Genomic DNA, 19,631 nt, shown 5'->3' on the forward strand with positions numbered 1-19,631 from the left:
TAAAATGACGCCAAATTTCACTATTCAATCAAGTGGCATTCTGATTACCGGTGTAACACGACTTATGTCCCATTTTTTCTTTATATTTTAGTTTCCTTTGCAAGAGGGCAAACGTACTGATAGCAATAGTTTTACCATCAAATGAGTTGAAAAGTATTTTTTTTTAATTTTATGAAAAGTATTTGTTGTTTCATGAGGTGAAAATTCTTTATGAAAAATATTTCTTGTCATTTAAAACATCCGCCATGTATTCATGTGCCTTGTGAAACATCAAGTGACTATGCGCGTGCGTATGGACGTTACACTTCAGTAAGAAACCGATCCGATCGCGTGTAGCGTAAATGAAGGCAGTGAACAAAATACTCCCAAAGGTCTAGGGGTTCATACTATGCAAACGGTAAATTTGCGACGGGCTTGATTATCAGATTCGTTGTCAGCGACCTCGAATAGCATAGAAAACCAAATTAAAGTGGTTTGGTGTTCTGTTGTAGCGTAAGGTAATTGTTGTGTCTTCAGACCGGATTCTTTTTAACAAAAGGACACATACTTAACGTACACCGGTTCCCCGAGCCTCTTTCTCATTTTCTTTACCTCTACAAGTTTTTTTATAAGTTTTTTTTTTTTTTTTTTTTTTAATTTCTTTCCTTCTTCCCCTTTCCTTAAAGAAGAACACAACCATTTAGGCATTCCAAATAATAATAATAATAATAATAATAATAATAATAATAATAATAATAATAATAATAAAAATCTTCTAAGTGCCCTCGTACCACATGACACTTTTCGAGAACTCGCGTCCTCACGCGATATCGGCATAGTCTCGTTTTCAATTATGTCTTTTCTTTCTACAGTGGACTTTACCACGAAACACACGGCCTTTCTCGACTCCATCGAACTGGGCGGCCCCGAGCCATTAGGTACGTTAAGAGTATACCATTATTTCCTGTTTTGTGTTCTTTACCGACTTGTTTTCTTATCACTTCAATGAAAAAACATGACACCATATTCATATTTAATTTAATTCAGTGTTTCATTTCTACTGACAATTTTGAGAAATTCTAACTAGCGAAGTTGTGCAACAATCACCCCATGCGTAATTTCTATACTGATAGTTTTTTTTTTTTTTTTTTTTTTTTTTTTTTTAATTTTTCCACTAGATTATTATTGATTGGACACGAATTAACCAGATTATGAACAAAAAAATATCATTTCGACATTTGTCGTGAATAATACAAAGCTTAACTGGGTGTAGCTGCCAGAAATGAGAATGCTCTGCCAACATTCAAGAAGAACAATAGCCTTGTGGTTATTTATACTAATAGAGTAAGGTAATTGTTATAAAAACTTTCCTCCTTTGTGAAGTCCTTTATTGTATGTTGTGGTTACAAGACGAAGAAGATTATATTTTTTTCGCAACTTCACTTCAGGTTAGCTACTCTCAGTAATATGATTTTTTTTTCAACACATATGAAAGGGGTGCTCACTTTTTAGGTACAATGTTCTGTTAAATCGGTCACTCATTTTGTAACCAATAAAAACGCGGGTATATCCAAGCCATAGAATGTAAAAATGAAATGAGCCTACCGCATTTGTACGTCAGAAATATTTATGTTGATTCTCAAAGAAAGAAGAAAAAAAAAAATAGAATGAACATGACTTTTTAATTTTTTGTTTTTATGGAAATTCGAATTTTAATGTTTTTTTTTTGTTTTTTTTTAACTTGTTTAGTTTTTGGTTAATGAAAAGTTAGTTTCTGTTTATTTTTTAAATAATTTATTTGTTATCAAAGGTGGGTTTGTGAGTGTTTCTTTACAATAATTTATGTTTTCATGAAAGGCATTTTTTTTTTGGTACTCATGCAGAGAGTGATCCATGCTGAAATAATAAGGTTATTATTTTAAAAGCTATTCTTAACATGGGGAGGTTAGCGTGTTTTGTACATATTCTGTACTTTAACCTTACAATTGAACAAAAAAAAACATGTCATAAATAAAAAAAAAACATATCATAAAACTTTAATTAAACTTCGAAATACAATTTAAAAAATAGCGCGGATCACTCTCTGCATTACCACCTTTTTATTTAAAAATTTTTTTTTAAGTATTATAAATTTCACTAACATGCTGGAGAAATGTTTCATAATTTTCCATCGTATGCCTCCCGATACATTGCTTCGTCAACATGGGACCATTTCATATCTCCTGAAGACACTTCCGTGTTTAGAAAAAAAAAATGGGTGACCGATTTATCAGAACGTTGTAACTAAAAAGTGAGCATCCCTTTCAAATGTCGAAATAATGATTTTGTTCATCACCTGGTTAAATAGTGTCCAATCAATAATAATCCAGTGAAAAAATTTCCAAAAACCTATCAGTATAGAAATTACGCATGGGAGTGATGGTTGTACAACTCCGCCTTCTAACTTATTCTCTCTTCCTTCATCTGCACAGAACTTATGTTTTTCTCAGATTTTTTAAAATTCAATTTTATTTTGTTGGCGCTTGTGTAGTTTACGCGCCATGCTAAAATAACAACCTTTGGAGAACTTTTCCTAACAAGAAAAAGAGACATAACTGTTCTGTACTTTCAACTAACAATTTAACAAAAGAGAAAAAAAAACACTTTCTAACTGTTCCGTACTTTCACCTAACAGTTTGATCGAAGAGGAGAAAAGATACCCTAGATTTGATTTAATTCGAAAATCCTATCCAAAATATAGCATTTATTTTCACTTATTTTCTTTTTATTTAATTACGTTTTCTCCCTTTAATTCCTCTTTCTATTTCAGATTTTTTTTTTTACCTAATTAATAAAGCGTTTTCAACGTAACAGTTGTTTTCGTTGTGTTAAATTTGAGATATTTTTCTGTCTGCCTAACGTACGCTTTCTGAAGTTTGACTGTTGGAAAGTATTGTACTTGAAAGCAACATTTCTGAGGAATAATTGCCACGAGGCAGAACAGTAATATTTACCCTTTTATTTTAAAGCATTTATTATTTTGAAAAAATTAGTGATTTTTTTTTTTTACATGGTAGTCACCACTTATCAAGATCCGGAAGCCACTTGGGGATAAGGGTTATTGTGTGTACTGTAGTCAATGGGATAATATCGTAGGAATCATTAGTAATAGAGATTTGGTACTAGTGCACTTATTTATAAATAAATCATATGCTGAAATCATAACGTTATTATTTAAAATGCCATTCTTAACATGGGGAGGGGAAGGTGTTTTGTACCTATTCTATACTATAACCTTACAATTGATTAAAAAACATATAAAAAAACTTAAATTAAACTTGGAAATACGATTTAAAAAATAGCGTGGATCAGTAAGTGCACTAGCACCAAAGATTTGATAATGTCTTACTTTAGGGGGCGGTTTATCAGGAATTTGTTCATGTTGGACTTGAAGACATCCAAGTTGTAGTCAGGAGGGAAACAGGAAAACGGAAGAGTTCCACAGGCGTGCAGTTCTAAGAAAGAAGCTTTGCTCATGGAATCTATGTTTTGAATTTCTACGTGATGAGTTTATATTATAAAAATAAAAAATAGCTACAATCATTTGGATTTTTTTCCGATTGTAAACTATTCTAGGTGAAATTGTAAACATTTATCATTATTTTTTTCGGCATTAACTTTTATCTAATTAGTGATGGCCGATAAATAAGCACATATTTTAAGTAAAGTTTATTATAAACAAGAAAGTTATCTACAATATAAAATAAAAAAATCTTGGATTAAACATAAAACGTAATTTTTAGGAACATAATAGGTAAGTGTAGATAGAAAATTTTAAAATATTAAAATAATTAAATATCTGAACAAATCCCTGTTTTTTGTACTCAGTTGTAAACAATTCAATTGACTTTGAATTAAATTATATACATGGTTAACATTATGTTCATGGTAATTATTATTACTTTATAAGATAAGTTTTTTGTTTGCTTTATAAGATATAATAAGATTTATGTACAAAATTCTATATGTCAAATTGAAAAAAAATTAGAGGAGATTATTTTTAAATAGAAACTTCACACATTTTTGGCAAGACTGGAGTTAAGGTGAAAAAATAATCTCTAACCCTTTATGGCAAAAAAGGAACAAAATTGTATTATTTTGAAAACCATTCTTTACATAGGGAGGGGGTGTTTTGTAACTATTCTTTGCTTCCAACTAACATTTTAATAATAATAAAAAAGATATCGTGAAACTTGAATTTAACCTGAAAAAAAACTATTTTAAAATAGAGCAGTACCAAAAATAGATAAGCACCAAAGTTTTATTTATATTGTTAAAAATTAAACATTTGAAATATAAAAAATATGTTTATGTTGGTGAAAATTAAATTACAAAAAGGTTTATATTGTTTAAAATTATAAAAAGTTCTATTTATATTGTTTAAAACTTTAAAAACCAGGCAAGACTGGAGTTTAGGTGGAAAAATAATCTCGGACCGTTTATGACATAAAAGGCACTATGAAAACTTTTTTATTTTAATTAAAAGCACTGTAAATGGAATTTTTTTTCTAATTTTAAACTATGAAGCCCATTTTTAGTTTAAACAATATAAATAGAACTTTTTATAATTTTAGGTAATGTGATTTTTTTTTTAATTAACAATTGAATCACGTGATTTTTATTAAATCACACGCATGTTCTATTGCAATTTATTAATTTTCATGAGTATTCTTTTTCAATTTTTTGGACAAAAAATTTAATTTATTAGTTTTTCCTTCTTTCAAAATTAAAATGTAAAAAGGTTTACATTGTTTGTTAAAAATTAAAATTGAAAAAGGTTTGTGAACAATATTTCTTTCAAAGTTATACAAAAAAATCTATTTCTGTTTAAAATTAAAAGTTAAATACTATGGCCACTACTTTTAAAAAATAAATGAAAAATTATATTGCTCAATATTCATAAAACTACTTATCTGCAGAAAAATTACATGCAATATTCGTTTTCAGCATATCCAAAAACATATAAAAGTCGTAATTTTAAAGAAAAATGTTAAGGTGGAAATCAAGTAAAAATTTACCATGTAAAATTATAAAAAGTTCTGTACTTATGTATTTATGGTACCATGCAGAAATAATAGCGTTATTTTGAAAGTCATTCTTTACATAGGGAGGTGGTGTTTCATAACTATTCTTTGCTTCCACCTAACATTTTAATAATAATAAAAAAGATATCGTGAAACTTGAATTTAACCTGAAAAAACTCTTTTAAAATAGTGCAGTACCAAAAATACATGAGCACTAAAGTTCTATTTATATCGTTAAAAATTATTAAACATTAGAAATATAAAAAATGTTTATGATGGTGAAAATAAAATTTAAAAAAGGTTTATATTGTTTAAAACTATAAAAAGTTCTACTTACATTGTTTAAAAATTTAAAAAAAAAAAAAGAAGGCAAGACTGGAGTTTAGGTGGAAAAATAATCTCTGACACTTTATGGCATAAATGGAACTAAATTCTTGTAGTCACCGTTACGGTACCATGAAAACAATGTAAACAATTTTTTTTAATAATTTTACATTTTTTTAATGATAATCAATATTAATAGAAATATTGAATTATCAGAACATATAAAAACAATTTTTAAATATAAATAGAACTTTTTATAATTGTAAAATATGAAAACTTTTTTATTTTAATTAAAAGCGCTGTAACTGGAACTTTTTTCTAATTTTAAACTATGAAGACCTTTTTTTAGTTTAAACAATATAAATAAAACTTTTTAAATAGCGCGGTACAAAAAATGCATCAGTACCAAAATTCTATTTACATTGTTTAAAACTTTAAAATAAAAGGGCAAGACTGAATTTTAGGTGTAAAAATAATCTTGAATCCTTTATGTTGTAAAAGGAACTAAATTCCTGTTGTCACCATTATGTTTCCAATGTAAACATTGTTCTAATAATTTTAAACAATGAATACTTTTTTTAATGATAATCAATATTAATAGAAATATTAAATTATCGGAACATGTGAAAAAATTAAATATAAAAAGAACTTTTTATTATTGTAAAATATGAAAACTTTATTTTTTTAATTAAAAGGAATATATATAGAACTTTTTCTAATTTTAATCTATGAAGACCTTTTTAAGTTTAAATTTAAACAATATAAATAGAATTTTTTATAATTTTAAGCAATGTGAATTTTTAAATTTAAAACTGAATCACATGATTATTATTAAATCACACGAGTAGTTTAAACACGCATATTCTATTGCAATTTATTAATTTTTATGTGTTTCATCTCAATTTTTTTCGTATTAAATTCCTGGAATGAAAGGTGTGTGTGTATTTTTTTTTTCAATTTTAATATATTCAATTGAATAACTGTTCAAAATAGTTTTAAATATTATAACAAGTTTTTTTCTATTGTAATCGATTAAAAAATAATATTGCTTTATAACAGACTTGAATAAACAGAGATTAAGCATCTAGTGCACTTATTGATCCGCGCTATTTTTTAAATCATATTTTGAAGTTTAATTAAAGTTTTATATCTGTTTTTATTAAATTGTAAGGTTACAATACAGAATAGGTAAAAAAAAAAACTCTCCCTTTCTCATATTTAAAATGGCTTCTAAATAATAACGTTATTATTCCAGCACGGACCAATAAGTACACGAGTACCAAAAAAATCTAAAATATATTATTCTGTCGAACATTTATATTTTTGTCAAAAATGTGTTTATTTTAATAGAATTTGTGAGATAAAAAAAACGTAATCATGTTTACCATAGACAAAATACTTTAATTTGAAGTTGCTCGAATTGTCAGTCAATTAAGCAGAAAAATTAATTTGATGTTTTTTAACATTTTAAAATTATTTTTGTTTCTTTACAATTACCTAATCATCTCCTCTTAAAAAATCTCATAAAATTATATGATATATTATTGTTGGATTTGTGAGATTTTTGTAAAACATACTAAATGTTTGATATTAACTCGATAATTTAATTTAAAGTTGGTTAAATTGTTAACTAATTGAGCACAAAAATTATTTTGTTTTAACATTTAAAAAATTGTTTTATCTGTTTATATTTAACTATTACATCGCTTGAATATTCAATGTGATTTTTTATTTCATCCAATATTTCAGATTTTAGAATGGGGATCACTTTCTTTTATAAAATGTACATAAACTGAGCATTCATTTGTCATCACCAATTAGCAGAAACTTAATGTAAAGAAAAAATATGATAAAAGAATGAAAGTCGATTTATTACATTTCCAAAAAAGTCACAATTTATCCAAAAAAATAAATCATTGATAAAAACGATAAAGATTTTAGAGTTGGCGATCATTTAATCATAAATTTAATGTAAAATTAGACCCACTTTATGGTCAGTTAGTGATCAACAAGAAATGTAATCGTTCGCAGTTTTCAATTTTTTTGTGGTGGTGTAGAGTAACATTGGGCATAACAAAACTTTGTAAAACGTACCACTGTTACATTTATTGGGTTTCTACAAGTATCTTGTTTAATTTTCGATATTTTGGCTATAATTGGGACTCTTCAAATAAGCGTCTACCATTTCTTTTCTTATTGTAATTAGACTATGCAACTTGTTTCAAAGTAATTAAATGATTCCAATTAAAGAAACGTGCAATATCCATGTAGGCAGAAGACTAACTTATCTTCAGTAAAAAATTGTTCATTATATATTTCTTTTTTAACTGCATTTTAGAGTTTTTTTTTTTTAAATATACTACAAAAATACCTTTTTGTTTATTAAATTGTTAGGTGAAAGTACAAATAAGTAAGCAAGGAGCCCCTTCCCCATGTTAAGAATAGCTTTCAAAATAATATTATTAATGACGGAAAATCCTATTTGAAACATAAAAAAAATAAAACGAGTATGAAAAAGATAATATCCCTGCCCGAATTTAAAATTTAAATTATAAAAAATTGACGTCCTCTATTTTTTATATAAAACAAAAAATAAAACTAGTATGAAAAAGATAATGTCCCTTCTCGAATTTAAAATTTAAATTAGAAAAAAATGACGCCCTCTATTTTTTATATAAAACAAAAAATAAAACTAGTATGAAAAAGATAATGTCCCTGCTCGAATTTAAAATTTAAATTATAAAAAATTGACGCCCTCTATTTTTTATATAAAACAAAAAATAAAACTAGTATGAAAAAGATAATGTCCCTTCTCGAATTTAAAATTTAAATTATAAAAAATTGACGCCCCCTTTTTTATATAAAACAAAAAATAAAACTAGTATGAAAAAGATAATGTCCCTTCTCAAATTTAAAATTTAAATTAGAAAAAATTGACGCCTCCCTTTTTTTATATAAAACAAAAAATAAAACTAGTATGAAAAAGATAATGTCCCTTCTCGAATTTAAAATTTAAATTATAAAAAATTGACGCCCTCTATTTTTTATATAAAACAAAAAATAAAACTAGTATGAAAAAGATAATGTCCCTTCCCGAATTTAAAATTTAAATTATAAAAAATTGACGCCCTCTATTTTTTATATAAAACAAAAAATAAAACTAGTATGAAAAAGATAATATCCCTTCCCGAATTTAAAATTTAAATTATAAAAAATTGACGTCCTTTATTTTTTATATAAAACAAAAAATAAAACTAGTATGAAAAAGATAATGTCCCTTCCCGAATTTAAAATTTAAATTAGAAAAAAATGACGCCCTCTATTTTTTATATAAAACAAAAAATAAAACTAGTATGAAAAAGATAATGTCCCTTCCCGAATTTAAAATTTAAATTAGAAAAAAATGACGCCCTCTATTTTTTATATAAAACAAAAAATAAAACTAGTATGAAAAAGATAATGTCCCTGCTCGAATTTAAAATTTAAATTAGAAAAAATTGACGCCCTCTATTTTTTATATAAAACAAAAAATAAAACTAGTATGAAAAAGATAATGTCCCTTCTCGAATTTAAAATTTAAATTATAAAAAATTGACGCCCCCTTTTTTTATATAAAACAAAAAATAAAACTAGTATGAAAAAGATAATGTCCCTGCTCGAATTTAAAATTTAAATTAGAAAAAATTGACGCCCTCTATTTTTTATATAAAACAAAAAATAAAACTAGTATGAAAAAGATAATGTCCCTTCTCGAATTTAAAATTTAAATTATAAAAAATTGACGCCCCCTTTTTTTATATAAAACAAAAAATAAAACTAGTATGAAAAAGATAATGTCCCTTCTCAAATTTAAAATTTAAATTAGAAAAAATTGACGCCCCCTTTTTTTATATAAAACAAAAAATAAAACTAGTATGAAAAAGATAATGTCCCTTCTCAAATTTAAAATTTAAATTAGAAAAAATTGACGCCTCCCTTTTTTTATATAAAACAAAAAATAAAACTAGTATGAAAAAGATAATGTCCCTTCTCGAATTTAAAATTTAAATTATAAAAAATTGACGCCCTCTATTTTTTATATAAAACAAAAAATAAAACTAGTATGAAAAAGATAATGTCCCTTCCCGAATTTAAAATTTAAATTATAAAAAATTGACGCCCTCTATTTTTTATATAAAACAAAAAATAAAACTAGTATGAAAAAGATAATGTCCCTTCTCAAATTTAAAATTTAAATTAGAAAAAATTGACGCCCTCTATTTTTTATATAAAATAAAAAATACAAATAGGATTGCACTTCTTATTACCAAATATGAATTTGGAAATGTTTATTAAAATGTTAGGTGAAAGTACATTATATTATCAACCTGTAAACTCTAATCCTCTTTAAAAAACCTAAAAAAGCAAAAACCAGTATGTGCCCCTCCCATTCCACCTATGCCACAAAAATCGGAAACTGGGGACGCTTCCCTTGTTGCTTGCTAACTAGCTATGAATAGGGGGTTCATTTAACATTAAATTTATATAGAAAAGTAATCCCCCACTTTAAAATTTTAAGTATTTACTTATTGGTGCTAAGTGCACTTATTGATCTGCGCTATTTTTTCAATAGTATTTTAAAGTTTTATTATAGTTTGATGATATCTGTTTTTTATTAAATTGTTCAGAATATGTACCTCTCCCACGATGTTAAGAACGGTTTTTTAAACAATGAAATTATTTCAGGACAGATCAATAAGTAAACTAGTACCTACTTTTTTTTTACTTTATTTTTGTTGATATTTTTAGGTTGTTGAAATATTATCGTAAAACTAAGTTGAATTTTACAGGAGGTAATCTACACTGGTTAGATTTTATAGATTCACCCAAAATATATTTGTTTTTATTTTGACTTTTTGTATAAATTATAACATTGCTTGCCTGGCGTGGCAGGTGGCATTTTAATAAACGATTTGGTAATGGGTATATTTCTATGCGTGGTGTAGCAATCGGTCTCTGAAGATTAACAGGGGCACCACATGAAGGTTTGCTACTTGCCCCCAAAACAAAAGACAATCTCCACAAGTGGGGCCTAGACACCTCACCTTTATGTCCATGTGGAGAGGTACAAACGATGCACCACCTTAGGGAAAACTGCCGATTGGGTCCTCATTGCTCAAACCCAGACCTTAAGGAGGCAAAAAACACCGCCATAATTTCTATTGCGATAAGATATTATGAATAAACGATTTGTTTTATCTCATCTCTTTTTATAATATTATCAATTTTTAATAAACAATTTTTATATCATCTAATTTGATAATGGTATCCATTTTATTTTTAAAGGGAATTATCGACCATCTTTGTTTTAATTTCTAAAACTGTAAACTACTTTTAGAACAACACACACATAATTAGCTTGCATGACTACCGAGAATTGCAACGTCCAGCTAAGAATTTGTTCAATCAACGATGAATTGCGAAAAATCAGTTTGCTGTTAAACAGCAACGAAAATCTCGGTCACCAAGTATTTTTGTTGCATGTAATTTATTGTACTGCAAAATTGAATTTTATTTGCATTACAAATATATTTATTATAATTGGAATTAATTTAGTTCAGTGTTAAAAGGTGAACTATTAAGTGAGGTTACAAAAATAAATAAATTGCAAAAAGGAAATTATAGGCAGAAATATATGAAGAAAAAAGTCAAACCTATATTATTTTGAAAGCCATTCTTTACATAGGGAGGTGGTGTTTCATAACTATTCTTCGCTTCCACCTAACATTTTAATAATAATAAAAAAGATATCGTGAAACTTGAATTTAACCTGAAAAAACTATTTTAAAATAGTGCAGTACCAAAAATACATGCAGAAATAAATAAATTGCAAAAAGGAAATTATAGGCAGAAATATATGAAAAAAAAAGTCAAACCTATATTAAATTCCAAACAACAAATATTTACTCTCTCAACGTATAAACGTATTTTAAATTTATCTTCAGGATTCCCCAAAAATTTGGATTATTCGTAAAAAAAACTTTCAAAATCATTAAAAAAGGTGACACTAATTTAAATCCTAACAGCATTGTAAATGGCTGAGTAAAATTTGGTGTAAAAATAGCAAAGAAGCTTTGTTAAATATATTGCTGAAGTTGCAATATAGCAACACCATGGAAACATCTCTATCCAAAGTACTGATCTCTTTCCTAAACAATTTCTGCTCCACTTGCAGAATAATAAATAAAATTCCATTAAGTTAGATTACTCAGCACCCTTTACTCAATTTCCTGCCCTTAAATACTGACACCATGTTAAAGACAAGTAAGCTCTTTGGTTATGTACTACATGATCCACAAGTCGAGTGCGAACAAAAAACTGAATATTTCCGAGACTAAAGATCAGAATTTTATTCTGGAATCCATTATTATCTAAGAAGCGTTAATTTGTTCTGTACTGTATTTTTTAATAAATTTCTTAACATTTTGTTTTTTATTTATTTTGAAGTTTGTAATTTGCCATTTTTCTTTAATTAATTTTCAAGTACAATAAAAGTATATAGAAGTGTTTAGATGTAAAGTGAAATGATGTAATCTCTTGATTAAAAGTAAATAAAAAAATCAATGTAAAATTTATAATCAATATTATTTTATATGCTGATCTTACATGTCAATAATTTATATATATATATATATATATATATATATATACACATAATAGGCACATACAAACTTATGGGGTGATTCATCACATGAAAGGCGTCGGCTCAATGATACATACACAACAATAAATGAATAAGTATCCCCAACTAACACAATATATATTGAAACTCAAATCATAAAATTAAAAATTGCTATGTTAACAACTTTATTATATGGATCAGAAACATGGACTTGAAATTCAAATCATAAAATTACAAAATTATTAGGTTAACAACTTTATTATATGGATCAGAAACATGGATTTTAAATTAAAATCAATGTATACAAAATTAGTATGTTAACAACTTTATCATATGGATCAAAACCATGGACACAATATTGATTGCACATAAACTGGTGTCTTCTACAAGAATTATCTGCAATTATGTTAATCTCTTCATTATAAAGTTGCAAACATAGACTTACTTTCAAATGTAACATTACAGGAATGCGAACTTTTCATTCCATTGCATGTCTGCTGAGCATGGCATATATTTAGTCTGAAGGGTGATAGAATTCAAAAAAGCTTTATGTTTAGTGAAATACAGTAAAAAATCTTATCAGAACCATATATGTCGAACATGACTAGAGATTCATATCTATATATTGATATTATACAAATATATATAATAGTGATTATAGACAAGACAAAGCCATATGTTGGTATACATAGATATATTTGGCAATCTATAAATATAAAATGTGTGTATGTATGTATGTATGTATGTTCGCTTTGTGTGTATGTCTGTAAAAGGCTTTTTTTGCTGGACTTCTCAGTCGGCTCATTCCTTAAAACTTTTTATATCCCGTCTAAATGATAATATCTATGAGTTATGAATGGGGGTCGTCTGTCTATTTAATTTGCCCAACTTTCACACGCTATTTTTTCCAGATTTTTAGAGCGTCCCATGTATCTTTCGCTTTTCAGTATAAAACAAGCGAAAACTGGCTTGCAGCTGCGTCATGTTTCAAGGTCAAACATCACACGACTTAAGTTTCTCGCATCTGTTAATTTCATTTTATAAACATTAAATTAAGACGCTTTTCATTCCTCTTCTCTCGTGACAGAGATGGTTAGGTCTCAGGGTTATTTTCCATTTCGTTTCCACCTCCATGTCAAAGGTTTGGGGTTCAAGCCTACTTTCCTACTAAAACCTTTTTTTTTTCTTTTACACCTCCAAACACCCGGCCAACGTTTTTTTTTTTTTAAACAGGGTTGTTTTGATCACCCCCCAACACACACCTACGCTAGTTTAATAAGAAAAAGTCATTAGGGGGTGTTATATGCTTTTTATACCTTGTTATTTCAGAGCCAAATACTTCTCATCAGAAGAGGGGCTAGGAGCTAGGTTGCAAACATTTCAATATGACATTAGCTAGGGGGCTAGTATGAGAGATATTAATTTATTTGATCTATAGGAGAGTGATACACGAGGGGTGAGTGGGGCATCTGGAGGTGTTAAACTAATGTAGGTGAGTTTTCATTTGTTGAGGACTTGCAAGCGATTAGGAGCTTAAAGAAATCGGGTGAAATAATTTAATATGGGGCCGGGTTTTGACGAAATGTAGAGAAAGCATAAAAGAATAAGGTTAATAAGGAGTAAATGACGTCGGCAATTGATGAATATGGATTGATCAAAATTATAAAACAGGTAATAAAATTAAAGGAGATTAAGATGAAGTAAAATGTAATAGATTGTATGGTAAATCAATTCAGTGAAAACTACATGAGGACATGTAGAAATATAACATATAGGTAAGATGGAGGCATATTTCTGATGGAGGCATAAAGATAAGCTAAAGAAACCTAAATTAGATAATTTTAACTAATATAATATAATTAATATAAATTAGATAAAAACAAGATTAAAGAAAATGAAGAAGAAATATATATGTGTGCATATATCATAAACAATAAAGAATAATTTAGGGATATAAAAATGAGGGACAGGGATAGATTATATAGAGATGAATATTTAGCATAAAGAGTGGTAAGGGGAAAAGAGCTAAGCAGATTAGAGAAAATATATCGCTTAATTTCGCGTGAAAGTTTTGGAGAATGTCATAGATCATATGGGCTATGTAACGTCTATACCAATGATTAAACAAATGTGATTACAAAGAAAAAGCGAGTTGGAGATTTCCTATTCTTTCTTCTGACTAGAAACTGCAAACAATGTGGGTTGGTCTGTGGACCACGTTACAGTGGGAAGTCACAATCAAAATGAAGTATATAAAAAATATACAAGTATACATGAATAGATATAAATAAAACAAGCATAATAATAAATATGATAAAATAGGTACCCGGTAGTGTGGAATACAAAGAAAAATAAAAGTTTAAATAAAAAATGTCAAGATGACATTTCCACAGTGACGGTGATAGACAGCAAGGGATCAAACGAGTTAGGAATAGCTAGGAGTGTATGAAATTTGTTTGTCTTTTCTAGGCACACAGAAATGCCAATTTAAAAATATTTTGTTGCCTATTAGAATAGAATTAATATTTTCTCAAGTCATGCTATGATGGGCTTATTTATTATTTTCAATTAGCTCTATGAAAATATGGTTAAAATGTTTAGTTTAAAAGAATTAATTACAAAGCTATTTAAAAATTTTCGTTTAATAAAATTTTAATTAGAAAGTGTGATAGAGCGTGAGTGCTGAATTATGAATGATGTCAACAAGTTATTTCTAAAGTGTTCATTGCTTAAAGGTTTATGAGTGTAAAAGCAGTATACCCAGCTATATTTAGATAGGTTAGAATTATGGGATTTCAGTACTAAGTAAATCTATTGCATATGATAATAAATGAATAAGAGGCCACAGTGGTTAATTATAAGCCAATTTTTTGTGGTGAAATTTGCCAGCGAAATTAGTATGATTTCCATGCATAAATTTTCTTTTCCATCTACATTAGCGTACGTCAATTTTTACATTTATTACATTCAGGTATGCAGGTTGCTAAACGATCAATATTTAGATTCCGGAGTGCAAGAGTTCGATTTTTTTTTTTTTTTTTTTTTTTTTTTTTTTTAGGATTTTCAATTTACAAAAACATTTAATAGTATCAGCGCTTAGGTTTCTTATGTTGTTTGCTTTTGAATTATTTGGGATAAAGAAGTTTGCAATGCGAGTTTTGATGAGAATATAGGAAAATTCTGTATGAGTGGATTTTTCATGTTGGGTCATTGTATGTGGGTTGGATTGATGTGGTTGGTTCTCTGTTTGTTATGTGGACGAGTAGAGGCAGTATAATTATTTATTAGCTCTCAGATCGGCATTAGTGTCCTATTGGGTCGTATTGGGGAAGCATGTGAATTGGGATGATTCTGTAACTGTACAGGAATAACTCACATTAGCCAATTATTTTCAAAAGGGCAGTTCCTAGGTGAGTGACAGTTGCAGTAGAATTATAGTTTTTGTTATATTGGGCTATACTTTTTTTGTTAAAATTTATTATAGTTTGCGTAATGTTTGGCATAGTGAAGAAGGAATATATATATATATATAATCTGTTTATTATACAAACATTATTAGTTACATTCCTGCATACATGTTTCAGTAGAGTCGAAATTCAGGAACAACACGTCATCGAATCAAAAAACGTTGATTCGATTTTGGTCTGATGAAGTGTTGTCCCTGAATTTGGACTCGACTGAAACATGTATGCATATATGTAACCAATAATGTTTGTATAGTAAACACTGTCCAGCACTGAGCTCATTTTAATAATCACACAAGTTTAATTTGATTTACACCAAGGAAACCTATCGATACAACAGTTATATATATATATATATATATATATATATATATATATATATATATATATATATCAATGTTTCCTGTTTTCTCACCAAGATTGTCTCTAGTTTATATCACCAACAGCGCATGTATTTTCTATTTCTGTGCAAAGTTAAAAATATCTGATTATTTTTCTTCTATTTTTCATATGACTTTTTCAATTAAATATACAAAGTTTGTGAGTTTCATCTTATCATATTTACAACAAACAAAAACCAATAAGTTATCGACGATACTAAAAACATTAAATTTGTTTCATTTTTTTCTTTACAGATGTTCCTGCCTCTACGCGTTTATTAAATTTTAAGAGGGAATAACAACGAAATGCCAATGTCTGTTTTATGACATGAAAACTATCTTGCACAATAATATACCAGCTGCAAAAAGGAAAAGTATATCTTTGCTATATATTCCAATCATAAAGATGGAAAGTGATATTCCAATCGTCAAGATGAAAAGTGATATTCCAATCGTCAGAATGAAAAGTGGTGCTCCAATCGTAACGATGAAAAGTGCTCCAATCGTAACTATGAAAAGTGCTCCAATGGTAACTATGAAAAGTGCTCCAATCGTAACTATGAAAAGTGCTCCAATGGTAACTATGAAAAGTGCTCCAATGATAACTATGAAAAGTGCTCCAATCGTAACTATGAAAAGTGCTCCAATCGTAACTATGAAAAGTGCTCCAATCGTAACTATGAAAAGTGCTCCAATCGTAACTATGAAAAGTGCTCCAATCGTAACTATGAAAAGATCTCCAATCGTAACTATGAAAAGATCCCCAATCATAAAGATGAAAAGATCCCCAATCGTAAAGATGAAAAGGTCTCCAATCGTAAAGATGGAAAGTGATGTTCCAATCGTAAGGATGGAAAGTGATGTTCCAATCGTAAGGATGGAAAGTGATGTTCCAATCGTAAAGATGGAAAGTCCTGTGAAAATAACAATTAATTGATTGTTGCATTTTGTGTCAATAATCCTTTTTTTTTTACATATTCTTATTCTCGTAAGGAGAAAAATGATTTTAGTAGACGTTATTGTCCCAATGAGAATGAATACAGCAGAATTAGAGGATAGAAATAACGAGATACCAATGACTGCTATATATTTCGATTGTAAAGATGAAAAGCCATATTCTTGCACACTATATATATCCATATTCTCGTAAATGAAGTTCTGTGAAAATGACAAACAATTGATTATTGCATTTTATGTCAATAATGTTTGTTTTTTTTGGTAAATAAACTGTTACGAAAAGCACAGCAGATTTATAAAAAAATATTTTTACACATTAATCAATATTCCATCTACTGTAAATAAAGCATGTGTGAATATCCATCAGGTAATCAAGAAAACCATGTCAATATGAATGTTATTGTCGATGTCAGAACATTATGTCATTAAGCATTTGTTATTAAACAACAACAATTGAACAATTAAAATCCTGATATCAACATCACAAAAGGAAACTTTCAAGTTGACGGTTTATTTACTTCTGGCAATAAATAGTTTGCCTGGCGATAAATTCGACACTATGTCATTATCACACTATATATCCATATTCTCGTAAACAAAGTTCTGTGAAAATAATGAACAATTAGTTGTTGCATTTTATTTCAATTCTTTTTTTTTTGGTAAATAAACTGTTATGAAAAACATCTAGTTTACAAAAGCCATATTGTTTCCATATTAAGTCAATATTCCGGTTATTACATATTATATATTAAAACTAAAATTCATCTGATAATCAAGAAAACCATGCCAATATTAATGTTATTGTCGATCGCAACACATTATCTCATTAAGTATATGTTTACAATCTGAACCTAAACCACCAATAGAGCAAAAATAGTCAGTTACATGGTTTAATTAATCCAATCTTTATGCAATTTCAGAGGTAATATATGTAAATTACCATGAAAATGAAAAGAAATCACAGATCCACAAACTGCTCAGCTGGACTCTTTTGCCTGGCGATACTATGTCATATCAATAATAATTCCCAATTGTTAACATCATAAAAAGAATCTTCCAAGAAAACAGTATATTGCCTGTACTTTATTACCTGTCGATAAATCTGTTACTTAATAAATTATTGACTGATTAAAATATGAGCCAAGACTTGCCAAGAGAACCAGATGCAAAAGAGTCACCTACTAAAACTTCATGATCAGATGCGAAATATTCAAATTATTATATAAATAGAAAGAAATCTTGAAAGTAAAAATTGCTGATGAAGCAATCCGTTTATGTAAAGAAACTGAACTCAATTTACACAAAATCTGTGGAACAAATAAAACAATTGATGCTGATATGCAAATTTTGATGTGTAAGAATTAAACTCATAAAGTTGATAAAGCGTATTCACCACACGCATCTCCAATACCCATGAAAAAGAAGGAAATTAATATATTCTGATTATTTTCTACAACCATGGAAATATGCCAGCTTAGTTTAAGTCATTCAGACTTAAACATCTTGCACTCATTTTAGAAATTAAATATTCTTACCAAGATTTGAATTTAGTGTAAAAAACATTGTAATTCAATGTGATTTGGATTATACTTAATCAAATTTCACGCATGTATTGACGTTTTTGGTAGATGTCATTTTCTCACAATATTTTCGGCCAATACTTCTCTACAATTATTGTAATGCTATTTTCAAAGTTTAAAACCATTGTGATTACAATGTGATTTGGATTACATTTCAACAAATACTAAAATGTCTAACAATAATTAACAATTACTGCAATTCTGTGATTTCATTTTTATTTCAACAAATACTAAAATATCTAACAATAATTAACAATTACTGCAATTCTATGTGATTTCGTTTTTATTTCAACAAATCCCACATATAGGTTAGAGTTTCTGGGGATTATTATCACTACATGACAATACTTCAATAAAAATATTGTAACAAATATAACGTATGTATAGACATTTCTGGTGATTATTTACGTAACAACTGGTTCTTCAGATGCTACACTTTAATTTCTTGTTCTCTGTTAGTGGAGGAGAAATCCTTCATAACTGAGACAATTTTTATTTTTGTTCATTTTCTCTACGTTAAAAAACGACCCTGGTGTCTAACTCTGTTCCGGGGGGGGGGGGCATTGTAAATAGGAACAACATAAACTTTATGAGAATGTCTTATTTGACAGACTCAAGCAGGAAAATCTCACCATCCATTTAGTGAGGAGTGATTTTGGAAAAGCTGAAGTTAAATATTTACTTTCAACAAATCCAACATATATATATTGACGTTGCTTGTGATTGTCATAAATCAACAACATAATCTTTGAGGATTTCTTCTTATTCCTAGCATGGAATCATATATATGGAAGTCACTACTGGCAATGATCAACTGACTTTTATTTTAAATACTATATATATATATATATATATATATATATATATTGAAGTTTCTGGTGATTAACATAACTTTTCAGATAATAAATATTTTATTTTATTTTCATGTTTCCACTTTGTTGAATTTTGTACTTAATTAGCTTTTCATACTATTATATTTTTCAGTTAATGTACTTTTCATTTTCAATAAGATTTCTCAGCTATTTCTTAATTGAAGAATAGTTTTAATCGTTTAGAAAATGAAATAATTTTATCCTCGTATACTTTTGTTTTATTTGTCAAAGAGGATGACCGATGTTAAAATTGTTAAGATTTTCATTTGAAAACCAGTAAATCGTCCTTTTTCATTTACTGAAGATGAAGATTTTACCCATTGTTATAAGTTAGGTATCATCTCAAGTAAT

At 27.8% G+C, this 19,631-nt stretch overlaps 1 protein-coding gene across 1 annotated transcript; it reads left to right on the top strand.

Moving 5' to 3' along the window:
* The first annotated feature begins 778 nt into the window (after window positions 1–778).
* LOC145239914 (uncharacterized) lies at window positions 779–17,511 on the top strand. Its single transcript, XM_080103529.1, has 2 exons — window positions 779–917; window positions 16,127–17,511. Exon 2 carries the CDS (start codon window positions 16,200–16,202, stop codon window positions 16,806–16,808), a length of 609 nt encoding a protein of 202 aa, XP_079959655.1. The 5' UTR covers window positions 779–917; window positions 16,127–16,199; the 3' UTR covers window positions 16,809–17,511.
* The last annotated feature ends 2,120 nt before the right edge of the window (window positions 17,512–19,631 follow it).

Source organism: Euprymna scolopes, chromosome 19 (assembly GCF_053919585.1).
Source record: "Euprymna scolopes isolate OS-2025 chromosome 19, ASM5391958v1, whole genome shotgun sequence".
Lineage (NCBI taxonomy): Eukaryota > Metazoa > Mollusca > Cephalopoda > Sepiida > Sepiolidae > Euprymna > Euprymna scolopes.